The following is a 16,264-nucleotide window of genomic DNA, read 5'->3' on the forward strand; positions in this document are numbered from 1 at the left end:
AGACACACACACACACACACTCGCTCAACACAAAAATGTTTTAGTAATCTATTTCTCAAGGACAAATACAAAATCCTTCTTATCTGTTCTGATGCATGACTAAACAGCTCAGGTGAAAAAATTAAGAAGTTTAAGGACTTAACCATAACAGCAATAATATGAGGAAGATTCCTCTAGGAAATGAATAAATTCTGCTTTTAATCATGAGACTTGCTGGCCATTTATTTCAGTTAAATGTTAAATGCAGCATGAAGTTGCATAGAAAATATATAATTCCTTTATACACACAACAGCATAAACCATACAAATAGACTATTGTTTTTTCGTACATAGAATGACTTAATTTTATGAAAGAGCTTCAGAAAAAAAAAAAAAAAAAAACACAAAGAGCTCAGTTTTCAGTATGAAGGTTCACTTGATCTCGGAATGTGTTAGAGGAAACCAAAGTCAAGAAACAGAAATGATTAAAAAGAAAATAAAAGAAGCACAAAAGTAGTCTTTTGATGTTTTTAATACACTGTTACCTGTACACATGAGGAAAAAACACTAAAATTAAACATTTTTTGAAATTATAATATCCCTTTTCATTAAGCAATGAAGTTAATACTAGATTTTCAAATTTTTGTAACTAATCAATCATACATATATTAGAGATCACACATAATTGAAAGAAAAAATTATAATTAAAAAGTTATTAGCATTGGACTGTACACGAGTCCACAGTGTGTACTGGTTGGGGCATTAGGGGAAGCTGGGTGGTACCAAATAAGACAACTTTGATCTTAATACTTATAATATAAAAAACTACAATTAATTATTACACAGGTAGGATCTGGGGGCTTAGCAGTCTTGAATCGTACAGAAACATACATAAAAACCTATCATTTCTCATTTTTGTCCATAGCAAGATGCAACATCAAATTTCAAATTACACATTCACGATCTTTGAAAAATTTCAGTATGAAAACAGAACAGAAAAACAGGGAGAGTTTTCCTGTGATAATGACTCCATGAAGAGAAAAAAAAACGTCTTTGATTTAATTATATATATATATTTTAAATAAAGTATTTAGTCAAGTATCCGAGCATACATACATAGTTTTACAAGATAGCAAAGGCAAAAACTCACAATATGCAACAACCCCATGTATCCCAATATCAGATCATTGTAATAAAAAAATTATCCATTACATTTCCATACGCCTAAAAAAAATATATCTAAGATCTACAAGATAAACGTTTGTCAAAATATTAGAGAATCCATCTTTGTTTCAAAAATGAAATAAGATATTGCACCTTTTTAAACCAGAGTACAATAAAATGACAAGGAAAACAGAATACAAAGCACAACAGGAATTAAATTAGGAATCGACTGCCATTTGCCAACATCACTCATCGTTTTTTGTAACAAAAGAATACATTTTCCTGTAACAAAACATCACAGTTTCATTTTACTGAATTAAAATGCTTTATGTAAAAGGAAAAGAAAGAAAACATTTTTACACATTCTTTAAACATTTTATGACAAAAACAAAACAAAAATGCATTCAAGACTGCTAAGCCCAAAATTACGATTTTATTGCAACAGAACTAGAAAAAATAGATTATATTGCGTTGTTGAAATGTTACAATTCCGGGGTTCATTTTGGCGGGTTTATTTTTAAATCTGAATTAAAAAGGAAAATATAGAAAAAAAAAACAGCTGTGAGGTCCAAAAGGGATCCCGGAATTTGTCCATTCATATAATGGTGTACACAAGTATTTAGTAACAATTTTTTTGATGTTCCTGATTTAGAAATATTCTTTTTTTTAAATTGTATAAGTCATTCTACAGCTAGTGTTTCTCGCTAAGAAAAAAAAGTAAGTCTTCAAGGCGTTGCAAATCTAGAAACCTCTGTTACAAAAGGTTTTTGTTTTCATCCTCTCAGTGATTCAAAAGTCTCCGACTAAAGGGCTTCCACTCTAATGATCCTGCAAAAAGAAAGAGACCACAGCGTGAGAAGAGGAAACGCGGTCAGAAAAACAGCAGCCAGGAGAGAACACAGATTCACACACTCACTCACCTCTTCATTCAACACATCACATCTCCAAATCAAAATGAGTAGACATAACAGAAATGTTATTGCTCTTGTCATATCTTCAGAGGACGCCTGCTTGAGTGTATACTAACTGAAGCAGTACATGCAACTTTCCATTATGCCATCACCTCCATCCAACAATGACTCCTCCTCTGGCTCATTAAGGGCCGAGAACAATAACTATAACAACGGCAAAAAAGCATCGCTCTAGCTAATATGAAAACGTCCACACATAAACTACAACGATAATTACACCAGTATCATTATAGTAAATTATCTTTATAGTCATCATTCCTGGTGTGAGCGGCCCTTTACATGTAAAAGTAATTTATTCACTTCATTAATGTTTTGACAGCACACTACAGATACATGTTTTCATCAGTGTGTGTACTCCTACAGTGTTTAACCACTGACCCTGTTTTTTTCTCTGGCACCTACAAGAGACTTGACGTAATCAGCTGATCAGCTAAGTCAATAATTGACTTTTATCAGGAGCGGTCATGCTCGCTTTGACTGTAAACCTGTTGACACCCAGCTTTGCATGTCTTACTGGATTTTTTACTACCATCAATTCAGACCCAGTTGCTACTAGATATCTAAAGTCATCTCACGGTGACTGTCACGTCCGGCCAAGTCCAGCTTTCATGACAACCAGTGGAAATATGGTTCAATGCAGGAATTGTAAAGAAAAGTCTTGAATTTTTTGATGTAGTATTAATTAATACTTAAGGTCTCCTCTGCATTGTAGTTTGAATGTTATTCCTCATTTTCTGAAGTCACTTTGGGTAAAAGTGTTTGCTATATAAATAAATGTTATGTAACCTGAACATTTAAAGGTTGTATCAGCGATTTCGGGCCCAAAAAAGGCCCAAACATATATGATTACATTCGTCTAATCTTTCCTAACGATCCGCTAGCTGTCTGCCCTATAAGCAGGCAGTCAAAAAAACACGTGTCTGTAGGCAACCTAGGCTCCGAGATCTGTACACAAAAACAATTGCTACCAACAAGGGTTGGCAACCCACTCAAATGCAAAATAAAGTGTTTTAACCAATAACTGACGAGATGCGCGTTTAGGAGTTTTAATTGCACAGGAGGGAGGGGGAGGGAGTAGCGAGCTAGCTCTCCGTTTTGTTTGAACATCAACAGAAGTAACGTATCCCAACTATTGCCGATACAACCTTTAAGAGAAAGGCTAACGCTCCAGCAGATTCTGGGTAAGAAAATGCCTCTGCAACCTACATCTCCTGTGTTGCCGCATATAAGATGTTTGACATTTCCATTTGTACAATTTCTGCTGTTTGACCACACTTCAACCTGTGGATTGTGCTAGTCTTTGAGTGTAGTGTGGTGTGGTGAGGTGATGTGGTCTTCACCTGAAGGCCCGGAGCCTGTGTCTGCTGTGCACCCTGGCCGTAGTAGGCCCCCTGCTGTCTGTAATACTCCACCCAGGCAGCACTGTAATCAGGAGGGGAGCTCTGCTGAGAACCTGACACTGCAGCCTGGGCTGGAGAGGGGCAGAGGGAGAGAGGGAGAGGGAGGGAGGGAGAGAGAGGGAGAGAGAATTAAACCAACATATTGACAAGGCAAAGAGAATCGTTCACAGGTAAAAGAGGATTTGAAAGAAGGCTGAGCAACGCTGCGCAATTCACCCACACGCGCAGAACTGAACTGTAATGAATCCCTACAGCATGGTAGCAACATGAAGACTGTAAGCGAATGCAAGTGACAGAGGAGAAAGAAAGGGGGCAGAAGACAACATAGCAGACCGTGCGAAAGTAGAAGACAGAACAGTGATCTTACACACAACAGCTCAGAGAGAGAGACAGACAGACAAAGAGAGACACATAGCGCTAGAAAGAGGCTGAGAAAGAGCTCAGTCAGAGAGGAGTACGTCAGAGCAAGAGCAAGTACTTGCACTTACTCTGTTTCTTGTAGTACTCCTCCCATGCTTTGCTGTAGTCAGGGCCGGTGCTCTGGGCTTGGCTCTGCTGACCTGCACACAAACAGACGATTGAGTCAAAACTTCTGCCATGCCTGAGCCTAGTGCCACCCATCCCATTACTGCATGCATAAAATATGATAACAAATCAGGCTGTCAGGCCCCTGTTTACGACCACAGCCGGCTAGGGAAGAGATGGCCTAAATGCTCCAGAAGACTTAGCAATAGCCTTCATGCTATGAGCATGAAGTGCATCCAGCATCCACTGTGTGGCATTGTAACTGATAAGTAAGCACAAAGCCCTAGTTATAATCACTCTTAAGCTGAAGATTAAGATACTGGGACATATTTAAAGGTGACCTGCATTATAGGAGATCAGACCTGTAGCGAGAACACGGTTCACACAGTTGGACCATCGCCTGACCACACTGACATGTCTAACTAGCGTGGCTCATCCTCAATGGAATACTTCACTATCCTCATATCATGATTTCCCTTCTTTTTGCAGATATAGAAACAAAGGCTTTCTACAAATATATATATATATTTTTTAACACTCTTACGGTGGGTTTCCACACAGCAAAACACCTTGCGAATTTCGGCCAGCGAAATTTCGCCTTGGGGGCGTGACGACCAACCTGCTAACCTTTTGACTGCAGTGTCTAGCCAGAGGTGGCAAGCGAGCTAATTAGGCTAATCGGCTAGTTCAAACGTTTTAAGTACTTAATGAAGATATCCAGGGGTCTTTATGCCTCGACTAAGTTGATGTTGCCTATAAACAACAATTCATGTTCATAGAAACAACAAGGTCAATAATACATCATATATTTAATACCTGTGTTGCAGAATGTAGCCTAGCAGTCTAGCTAGGCTTACAATGCAATCCAATGTCCGAACATACTAGCAGTTCGCCTGTCGGCTAGCTAAAAAGTTTGAGTGTTTAAACGAACATAATAGTGGTCTATTCAGTGGTGTGTGTGCTCTGACTAAGATTGTGTGGCATATAAACCGCAATTTGTGTTGATACAAGTGCCAATGTTAGTGTAGAAACATTTTAATCACATACAAATTTTCATGTCACAGCTCAGGTAGTCTCCGCCATCTTGGTCAGACTTTTTTGTAACTCCCGCCTCCAAACTCAAACACGCGGACCTGATTGGTTCTCGAATGGTCCTCATTAAAATAAAGTTAAACTTAAGCCAACTTTGTTTCGCCTGCCTCGGTGATTCGCTCTCATTTCACCCAACCAGGGCAAATTACTCCATTCAACCTCAATAAGAGCGACGCAAAATTTCGGTGTGTGGAAACCCACCGTTGGTGTTGAAAGACGCAACACTGCAAGTGTGACATACGCACCAAAATAACACCAGCTGTGCTACTACAATAAACGCAAAAATTAAAAGTGCCATGTCAGTGCGTGTAAAAACTTAAGCACAGACACTTTGATGAGGAGGAATTACAAAGAAGGGAAACGCACACTAATGCTCTTCACTCATTCTTGAGGAGAAAATATATGGACTGCTGAATAAAACTTAACATGACCGGTGAAGTCTGCTGTGAGATGGACAGTAACCAATTCCACCTTTGGCCAAGCTGTGTTGGGGAGTAGGGGGGTTGCCATGGCACTGCCAGTGAGGCTGTAGTGATGGAGACGGGGGCTGGTGGACAGGTGGGGGAACAGCAGGATATTCGGTGTGTAGGGAGGGAGGGGGGGTCTGGGAAAGGTTCTCAGATTTGATGTTTTGGGTGGGGTGTGGGGGGAGAGGGGTGTCTGTATGGGGCTGTGTGGGGGGCAGGACTGAGCAGTTAAGACCCTCAGACATCTTAAGCCTGTCCTGCTGGAGGGCTGGCGGAATCCTAGCCGGCAGGAGATCGGCTGGCAGTGACACACGGGTCGGTTAGTGGTGGCTCCTTTAGTAACTCACAGCTATCTCCCTCTCATACACGCACACTCCCTCACTCACACACACTTGCCTAGCTTTTTATAATACTGCTCCCATGCTTTGGAATAGTCCATCTGTCCAGTCTGGGATCCATTGTGACCTGCAACCAGACAGAGATAACACTGTTTGAAAAACAGAGCCTCTGAACTGATAGGCCAGTACCTTTCTCTGTCCCCCCCCCCCCCCTTCCTCTCCTCCCTTCATCTCTCTGTGAAAGTGCAGAAACGCCAATGCGCCTCTCTCTACCAGCCTCTAACCTCCTCGGGTGGCAACAGCGCCGACAGCAGCAGCAGCAGCAGCAACAACAGTAGCAGCAGCAGCACGTCATTGTCCTCTTACTCACCAGCATGTGAAATGTAGTCTTAATTCTGTTCACACAAAGAGCCATCGCATAGTGAGGGAAAGCATGAGTGTGTGTGTATGTGTGTGTGTGTGTGTGGGGGGGGGGGGGGGCTGTATTGTGTTCTATGTAAGAAATGGAGTTGGCATACCCCACTACTGGGGCAGGAGGTGCAGAAGAGTGGTAAAGAAAGGGGTGGAGGAGAGAAGGGGGGGGGCGTGAATGGGTGCAAGGCGGCCTCGGAAGAAGTGGTGGCTTTTGTGTGTGTGTGTGTGTGTGTGTGTGTGTGTAGGGGGGTATTTAGTAGAGGACTTACTGGGGTCCTGCTGTCCCTGGGGCTGCCACGGCTGGTATGTTGTGCCCCAGCCCCCGGTCATGAAGGTCTGCGGTCCACTGTCACAGGAAACAAGACAACACCACTTTAAATACAAAACAATCTCAATTTACAGCTAAAATGTATGACATAGCAGGACATCACAGACCATCACAAGTGAGTCACACACCACATGCATTTATTAAGTGAGAGGCTTATTTACAGCTTGGACAGCGTGTGTGTGTGTGTGTGTGTGTGTGTGTGTGTGTGTGTGTGTGTGTGTGTGTGTTCTACCCAGGCATTATTTATAAAGAAAGAGCCATCTTAAGAGAGGAAGTTGTGGAGTGCTCCCTGCACATTCTGTCATTAAAAAAAGGCTTACCAGGCACAAGAAGGAAGTGAAATGGGGGAAAAAAAAAAAAAACACGCATGCACACACTCACAAAAACAAAAAAAAAAGGCACTTACTTCTGGTGAGGGGTGGCCGGGCCTTGGGTGAAAGGGTTGAGGCCAAAACTGCTGTTGCCTCCCAGCCCTGAAGCCTGGGGGGGAAGCAGAGAAGAGCAGCGCAATGAGAGAAAAGAAAAGAAAAGAATAGGAGAGAAAAGAAAGAGAAAAGGAAGAGACACTCGAGGCTGAATGAGCAACCAGGCGGGGTCAGAGGTCAGACATCGGCCCCTTGCGCACTCCATTAGGCGCGCGCGTGATTGATTGTAGCTCTTCTCCCTGGTGTTTGTGGAGAGGGGCCAGGTAGGGTGGAAGGGCCATGAGGGGTGTGTGTGGTTCTGTGTGTGTGGTGGTTGTTAGTGGGGAAAGAGAGTGGCATTTGGTGGTTGACTTTACTTCACCCCCGAGAAACCTCTAAACCCACAAGTTAGGCCAAGAGAATGCTGTATGCTTATGCATGTAGATCGCTTTAAAATTTAATACTGTAGATGCACAAAACATTTATTTTTAACTATTGTGATGTTCACATTTTGTAGGTTTCTTTTGGACAAAAGCGTCTACAAAATACTATAACCATAACTAAGTGCAATACTTCAATTTGGCATTGGAGCTATTGGATATAGATATATATATATATATATATATTTTAGTCAAGTATTCTTTGAGCAGTTACAGTTAAGCCCCACATATTTTCTCTCCACTCCTATGGTATATATGAATGATAAAGTACCTTATAGCATCTATAAGAAAGGGCTGTATAATGACCCAGTTATTCCGGTAATATGGGTTTGAGAGACCACCTTACAAACTTCACTGACACGGCGATTCAAAAAATACGTGGGTGGCAAGTAGGTTGGTTACGACGGGGGTGGGGACAGAGACCAGGGTGTTCGGGGGGGGGACCTACCCCAATCTTCTCATCGATCAACTGCCGAGCCACTTCCATCTGCTGGGGGGTGCCGCGGATGGAGAAGATACGCATGTTTGGGTCGGTGTTGGGCGGTGGGTTTCTCTGCAGCTCCACATGGGCTCCTGACTGCTGGTTGATGTTCTTGATGGTCTCCCCACCTGGAAAAAAAATATATGTTTGGTCGCGTGAGTTCATACTGCCATTGGCCTTCTCTGACACGTTTACAACCAACTGAACAAGTGTTTTGGTCACAACTGTTGGCCATCTGATCTGCAATCAAGACATCAGTTGACACACATACAGGAAAATGTAGAATTGAAAGGTTATTTTAACTGTTTGATCCTTGTGATTTGAATTTCTCAAACTGTTGCTCACTACAGTTCTGAGAACACTTGGGGAGAGTAAATCAGCAATATGAGACCTGGAGACGCGGTATGTTTAGAGAGGAGTCAACAAGACATACGACAAAAAGTTCACCGTCCCTACTGTGAATCTTGGAGGCTCTCTGATGTTTTGGGTGTGTGTGAGCTACAAAGGCACATGGAATTTAGTAAATTGTGGGCAAGATGAATGTAGCTTGCTATCAGAAAATATTGCAGGACAATTTGCAGTCATCAGCCTAAAAGCAGTGCATGGGAGACACTGGGACTTTCAAACATGGCAATGATCTGAAGTAGAAGGCCAAGTTGACCCTTCAGTGGGTACAGCGGAAAAAAGTGAAGGCTCTGGAGTGGCCATCACAGTATCCTGACCTCAATACTATTGTGCCACTTTGGAAAGATTTAAAACATGCAGTTCATGCAATGAATGTACAGGATTTTGGAGGCTTTTTATCAAGAAGAATGGGCACCTCTACCATCTGAGATAAAAAGTTACTCATCCATAGCCATCACAAAAAAACAGCAAACCATCACCGATGTTAAAGGGGGCAATGGACAGTATTCAGAACTAAAGGTATGTAAATGTTTGAATTGGGATCACCACATTTTCTTTAGAGCCATGTTTTGTTTAATGATTGCACTATTCTGTGATTCCTTATGGTTTAATTTGAATCCCATTAAAATAAAAAATAAAAATGTGTTTAGCCTGATCACTCATGTTTTCTAGGCCAGCCATTTTACAAATTCTGCCGGAGTATGTGAACTTAAGAGCAAAAGCATATTATGCCTTCATTTGCTCTGTATCTGCTTATTGTATGCAACTTTTGGACTTGTTTTGTAAAGTTGAGTCAGGGTTTGCACTTTTTGGGGGGCTGGTTTTAAAAAGTGCGATTTGTAGGATTGTTACCGAACGTTCTGTAGGCCAAAATCAAAACACTGGTGAACGTTCTCAAGACAACCAGACACGAGCCTCTTCTGGGTTGCCAGACGTAATGAAGACCTAGCTAACGTTAGTTGACCTGCAGCTGCTTTAGTGTTTCTCCAACAATGACCCAGCTACACATTACGGAAACAGTGAAAACAAAAAATACCTCTCTAACCAACGTAACATATTTAGCTGAAGTTAGCGATGCAGATGAAGTTTAGCCTAGGCTACCTCTGTTGTGGAGAAATATGGCCAGCTCTGCGTCAGACTTGATATTCTTCGTTTGACGAAGACGTCAACATCTCAGGAAGCTCCTCCGATGTCCACTTAATTTGTTTCTTGTTTTAATTTTGGAAATTTGCCTGCCTCTCGTAGGCGTTCATGACTACAACTGACAGCTGTTGACAGTTGGCCTTTGCTAATTTGGCAACCCAAATAGGAGGACACGCTAGCCCATTATTAATACGCTATTCTAGAATTAATCATTCAAAACATAAACGAAAATTCCAAGAGATTCGCACCGTAACTCTTTTTTTTTCATGGGTTTTACAGGTTAGAGTAAATGTCAAATAAGCCATTACTTCAATTCATCGTGTTTCCTTACTCTCTGACAACATATGGTGATCATTTTTGGAATGGTTAGAGTTTATTTTCCATTATTTCCTACATACTGGTCCTTTAAGGATAGGATAATAGGTAGGCTGCCCATTGAATGGCTCTAAAATATTAATTCTAACATATTTAATTTTCTCTGTTTATTTTTACATGGGCAACGTTTGGTTTTAAAGCGGAGTTAAAAAAAATAAAACCCTCCACCCCATTAACAAGACTCTCCACTTCAGGAGCTACAGTAGGACACAAAGATATCCACTGCTTTAATTGCTAGGATCCCACGCCGCTAGGCAGCTTAGGTCAATTAGACCTGCCCAATTAGAGACGGCAATTCACAGACACTACTGACCCACAAATTAAGGAGAATGGGGCCGGCCACAAGCGTTCTGATTCCTTCAGAGTCTTAAAGCCAGTAAGCGCAATGCATCTAACTTCAGAGTTCCACAAGCTGGCTACAACATCTTCCCTTTGTATCTTAATATCCGCGCAAATCAGAAACAATGGCCAGCACTCCCCCTGCCACACAGGGAAGGGCTGGCGTAGATGTACAGACCACCAACTGTGCTGACTGGGGCTGAAGTGAAGTGCACCTCCTGAGTGATGAACATATACAGGCTTAACATACGCGTCTTAACGTTTCCCCTTATCAAGTGACTTCTTGACTGAAAAGTAAGTATAGAGATAATCTCTCAGCCCATAACACTCTCGTTTTTTCTCTCATTGGTTCCAATATATAATTCATATTGGATAGCTCAAGTCAGGACTGGTCAGTTAGACTGAACTAAAAATTACTGGGCCACATGCTAAGGAAGAGACCCAACCATATGTGCTCCTTAGTCTACAGCAATCAGAATCAATGCAAGTACCTTCTGAGTTGCCCAAGCTGGCTACATCATCTTCTGTTTGCATTTTAATATGAAAATCAGAAACAATGGCCAACACTTCCCCCAACACAGACGGCAGGGCCAGACGTATGGGCCACCAGTCGTGCTGACTGCCGGGGTGGTGTCGAGAGTCAGGAGGACAGAGAATGCTACCTCGGAGCCCCCCAAAAAAGGGGGAAGGAAGAAATTAGAGCGTATCCTCTACGCCATACAGTTTCCTTCTTGGGCCCTTTCATACGCCGCCACTCAATCTTGTCTACTGGGTGGAGGAAAAGGGGACTGGCAGAGGAAGGGAGGGAGGGAGGGAGGAGTGGGTGGAAAGAAAGCAAGCAAGCAGGCCAGCAGCCTCTTCTGTCTCCTCTGAAAGGCCACCACCCACCGTTGGTGTGGTGTGGGGTGGGGGGTGGGGGGGGGGTACAGGAGTAGCGATGGCAGTAGAGGTGGTGGTGGCAGGAGGGGTTTGTGCAGGGGATGTCCGAACATCAATTACACGTTTGTTCGCTTCTGGGTGACACTCAGGTGACCCCTGCTGACCCCTGGCTGAAAATGCTCGTCAAAGAGTCCCCGCCTCCACGGGCCTCCTCGCCGTTGCTAACTGACAAGGCATGGGCCATTAACCCATTGTCAAGCAAATGAAACTTCTGCATTGATGAAGCCATTATTAGGTCTCCCCCAGTCAGACACAGAAGAGAGGACTAAAGACACTGGCCATTCATTTCATGGACTGGGGGACCTGCAATGAGGCAAGCTAATTTGGCTTCATCAATGAGACTGGTTTAGTGAGCTGGAGAGAAAGAGAGAGGGAGGGAGTGTTTGGGGAAAAGCCAGGGGTGGTTATCAATTGGCGCAGGAACGTTAACTGTGGTTTTAAACAGAGAGAAAAGGGAGTTTACAGAAACAGCCATCAAATAAAACAAAAAAAAAAAAAAAAACTTGGGAGGCTTTCTGCATGGGTAAACAGCCAGACAGTTGTGGAGTGATACACTTAAAATGGGTTTTTAATACTGTTGAATGCATTCTTCATTCAGTTACAAATGCAGGAATATTTGTTCTCAGGATCACTCCATGTCTTGTTGTTGTTAATATCAGGACAGTTTCTAATACACATCGGTGCCTGGTTTCACATTTCTATTTGCGAGTGCTCATAACACAGGAACACTAAACTGCATTCCTTCATGGTTAAAAGCCCCTCATACTCATATTGGCTGAGCAACCCAGTAATGCAAAGCCAGAACATGCTGTACAGCCAAAATAACTTAAAGTGCATTGACAAAACTAACATAACTTGCTAGCTGCAGGTATGAAAAATATGACACGTGAAACCATCTGTTCATCAAACTATGAAAACTGTTTGGTAAAAGTGCAACAGTCGCTCCCTTTTTAAAAGTGTTTTTTAAAAAAAAAAGTTAATGCAAGTTCTTAAGAGGGTCTCGAGATCTTGTAAGCAGTGTGTGAGTGTGTGTGGTGGCTGACAGCTTTGGCAGCCTGCTCCTCTTGCAAGCATCGTAAAGATATTAATCACTCCGGCCAAAAGGCCAAGCTGACAGGTCCCTGAGCCCACCGCCCGCACCTCCTCCATGGCCCTGTTTCACATGCTAATGCCCCACGGGGAGTCACCCAGGTTTATCCGTCCCCTCAGCCCTCGCCACAAAAACACCCGCCTGACATTTCTTTTGCACTTTTTTTTATTATTATTATTACAGATGGCCAAGGTCCCTAGTTACCGCCCCTCCGAGCCACACAGTGAGCCGCGGCAGATAAAGAGGGCCCCGACAAACAGACGGTGTGTGTGAACGTCAGCAATGGTCAATGACTTTTAAATAGCTGGCAATAGAGTGAGCATGAATGACCAATAAGCTAATTCAGCTCATTCATTCCCTTGACTTGACTCCATCTGGCTTGAAAAGGCTCTTTTATTAAACGCTGGAGGCAACCTCCGTGTGTGATTGAGGGCTTTCATTATTAACTCTCAACAATTAATGTCACATTACATGCATTATCCTCTCCTCGGGCCCCCCCTGTGAGCAGGTCTCAAGTGGCGCTTGAGCCAAGTGGATGAGTGCGAGGGGGTAGGGGTGAGGGGGTGGTGGGGTGTAGCGACATGGCCACCCAGGCAGGTGTCCCATTCTTGGGACCATTGTGTTGTGGTGCATTTTTCTTTTCTTTTTTTGTAAGTTAAAAATAGTGAAGGGGTGAGAAACGACCAAATTATTTTCCACTTGTACGCCTGTAAAGGTCGACGCACACATATTTGTGGAATTAAACGGCCAGAACACGCTGTTCGAAACATGCATTTCGTGGTTAAGGTTGTGAAACCGGGTGCATGTACAAAGAACTAGTGGGGTGTGGCTGCTATACTGGATATTGGAGTTTTTAAACAGGGCATGTCCCCACACATTTCTAATGGCTCGCTTAGAAAAAATACTTTCATATGGTGTATTCAAAACAAAGGCAGACAGATAAAAGACACCAGATAAGACAGAAATCGAACAATAAAAGAAAGAAACGATGAAAGAAAAGACTAAACTTTCCCGTACCTTTACCAATCACAAGGCCACACTTGTCCGCGGGTATCGTGTAGGTCACTTCCTGAATTCCTCCAGGCGCCCCAACGTTCCAGTCCCCACGTCCTCTTCCACGGCCCCGGGCTGCACCGCCGAATCCGTCACGCTCCTGCACAGGGGGAACACAGGTGGTAACACCTGCCGTATCTGTACCATCGAGTACACCCACAACATGGTATGCCTTAACATGCCGCTTTCTGGGAACGACTGAGATCGGCAGTAAAGTTAATAAATAATGTGCCCGTGACGACTGTAAAAGTCAAGGCAACGCAAAATATTCGGCAGATCAGCCACAATCGGCTGCTACATGGGACATTTTAACTAGAAAAAGCAAACAAATAAAACGGTCATACATTGGCTAATTAAAAAAAAAAAAAGAAGAAAAAAAAAAAAATGTTACCGTCATAAATCCCTCCCCAAACACATTAATTGTGCTATCCGTTGTTAGAGTGAGTCTACAGCATGGTCCCAGTGAGACTGTCCCTTAAGTGCCACACTGACATTTCCACCAATGGCTGAACACCCAGTGACTAAGGGAGAGTAGGGAGACGGGGAGGGTGGGGGGGGTTGGGGGGACAGAGAAAGCAGACGAGCTCGCTGCTGTTACCTGTCCATACAACTGACTGAGGTCCCCCAAACCAGGCCAAAGGCCCAGTGGGTCCAGGACGGGTCGCTCTGGGGTCAGGCTGGACCCATCCAGGGACCAGCCGGTTTGGGGCGGGAAAGGGGATCGCTACACGACAACAACCACAACAACAGAAACAATAACAACAGGCAGTGACAGTATGGAGGCTTCAGGAAACAAAATGGCGGAAAAAACAAAACACAGCACCCTCTTTACACTACGACCCCTGTTTGCTTTAGTCAAGTGCATCCATGTTGATCTAGATATGGCAAAAATGGCCACACAAGTGCTAATAACATTATCAATTATGTAAATCTTATTTCTAACAAATGAAAACATTAGTGTAAAGAGGGGTCACTGTCAGTCAAGTCATACTGATAAGTAACAACACTCAAAATGTAGAATTACTGTACAATCTCGTTAAGCCGTTGCTCACTTAAAGAAAATCCTTGTGAAAGATTAGCAAGAATGATCTGTGTTAATTAACAAAAAATTCCTTTGTAACAGGTATTATGCAATCCATTCCTTTCCAGAGGTGTTAATGGGGTAGAACGAGTGATATTTGGCTGTGAATACGGAGCAAAGAACAATCAGGGCTTCTAGAAGGCTCTCTAGACGTCAGGTTACATGCAGCCTCTAGAAGGTTCTGCTCTCTAAAGGGAAGACAGAGGCTTTAAGGAGCAGACAAGGGTTAGAGACAGCTTGGAGAGAAAGCCGAGGTGGGAAGGAGAAGGAGGAGGGGACGAGGTGGGCGAGTGGACGGTAGGGCGAGCTGGTGGCGAACCTGTGCAGTGTGGACCAGCTCGTTGATGAGGTGGACTGCGTGCTGGCATCTGTCCGGCTGGCCCATCACCTGGGCAATTCGGTCGGGGCTGATGCCATCATCTGTGCAACGGGAAACACATTTGAGTAATACCCAAAATAATAGGGCCGAATCAACGGCAACCCATTCAGCGCTTCATTCAAGAGACATTGGGAGAGTAAAAAAAAAAAAAGAGATTTACTGCCAACGAGGAGAGGCAGAGAGAGAGAGAGAGAAGGAGATAGAGCAGGCAGGCTCATACATCATGTTTGGGCAGAGAATTGAGATGCAAATTGTGGACGTTGTGGAGAATAATTGACTTCAGCACCAGGGGATGAGAAAAAATAGGTGTTAGATAGGCAGTTACATGTTTTTACAATGTTTTCCCATTCAAGTGCCATTCAGCTGTATATAGCATTCCCTGTAGGTAAAACAAGTGATATTTTTAGAGATATATTTACCTACAAATGTGGATTATACATTTGTTTTTATTGTATTCAATAAAAACATTTACTGCTTGTGACTCTAGCCACGTTTTGTGCCTTAAATTATTTAGAATTGAACCACATATAAAAAAAAAACTAAGATCAGTCAGTAAACTAAAATGCTTCATTTTATTAGTCGTTTTCACCGAAATCCCATGCAGAGGGTTTTCCTAAAAACCTATTCACCATTTCCATTAGAGCCAGTACCACTGACCACAATGTGACTGGATGACAAGCACCAGAACTGAAGTATTGGCACCAAAGAGAAAAAGGGGATTACTGCAACAATGAGCAGGAGTTGCTCCGATTCACTTGTTAATTTTTCATTCCTGACATGATGCACCCAGATCGCTAACAGACAGATGTGGCATAGAATGAGTTCAAGTTTGGCCCGAGATGCTGTTGTCTTACATGGAAAACATGTAATGATGTGCTTTTGTATGAAGGCCAGAGATAAACGTCATCATTTAAAACGGTCTTGCATGCACAGACACACACACACACACACAGCTTCAGAGATACTGTGAGGCGACACAATGGAAAGTCTGACACAATGACGGCGCCAACACCCCGCCTCCTACACACACACACCCGCTCTCCCTCCCCACCCGTCCGACCGTCCGGTCGACTCATGGCCGTGCACCCACCTGGCTTGAACTGGATCCTCACGCCGGCGTCGTTCTGGATCTTCTTGATCATCTCGCCGTTCCTGCCAATGACTATACCCACGGCAAACCGTGGGACCGCAACCTGAGAGGGGGCAGCCAGAACAGGCTAAACGGTAGAATTTGAGGGAGTAGAGTGGATGTACAATTCTTCATATTTGGCTGGTGTTTGCAAGGTCTTATTTCTATGTAAAAGTAATTAGCACAAACAAATGTAATTTATTTCATGGCTATCAATATCAAACATAACATTATTGGCATGCAAAAGAATGTAAGTATTTGCACGTCCAAAGGGATATTTTTTACATATGCCAATTACTGCCACAACTAAGTAAAAGTAGACAAGTGA

At 43.2% G+C, this 16,264-nt stretch overlaps 1 protein-coding gene across 8 annotated transcripts in view; it reads right to left on the reverse strand.

Moving 5' to 3' along the window:
• Positions 1-493: 493 nt before the first annotated feature.
• The window catches only part of fubp3 (far upstream element (FUSE) binding protein 3), a 34,728-nt gene continuing 18,957 nt past the window's right edge, over positions 494-16,264 (reverse strand). The window contains exons 10-20 of one of the 8 annotated variants that reach the window (XM_042059699.1): positions 15,898-16,000; positions 14,748-14,848; positions 13,946-14,071; positions 13,312-13,447; positions 7,971-8,131; positions 7,085-7,158; positions 6,620-6,696; positions 5,995-6,063; positions 4,003-4,074; positions 3,455-3,585; positions 494-1,971 (exon numbers count right to left, since the gene is read on the reverse strand). In XM_042059699.1, the coding sequence (XP_041915633.1) occupies positions 1,963-1,971; positions 3,455-3,585; positions 4,003-4,074; positions 5,995-6,063; positions 6,620-6,696; positions 7,085-7,158; positions 7,971-8,131; positions 13,312-13,447; positions 13,946-14,071; positions 14,748-14,848; positions 15,898-16,000 (1,059 nt within the window). In that variant the 3' untranslated portion in view covers positions 494-1,962. Of the gene's footprint in view, positions 1,972-3,454; positions 3,586-4,002; positions 4,075-5,994; positions 6,064-6,619; positions 6,697-7,084; positions 7,159-7,970; positions 8,132-13,311; positions 13,448-13,945; positions 14,072-14,747; positions 14,849-15,897; positions 16,025-16,264 lie in introns of all 8 variants that reach the window. The other 7 variants (XM_042059698.1, XM_042059703.1, XM_042059701.1 and 4 more) reach the window with 7 other exon arrangements.

This window comes from Alosa sapidissima, chromosome 13 (genome assembly GCF_018492685.1).
Source record: "Alosa sapidissima isolate fAloSap1 chromosome 13, fAloSap1.pri, whole genome shotgun sequence".
Taxonomy (NCBI): Eukaryota; Metazoa; Chordata; class Actinopteri; order Clupeiformes; family Clupeidae; genus Alosa; species Alosa sapidissima.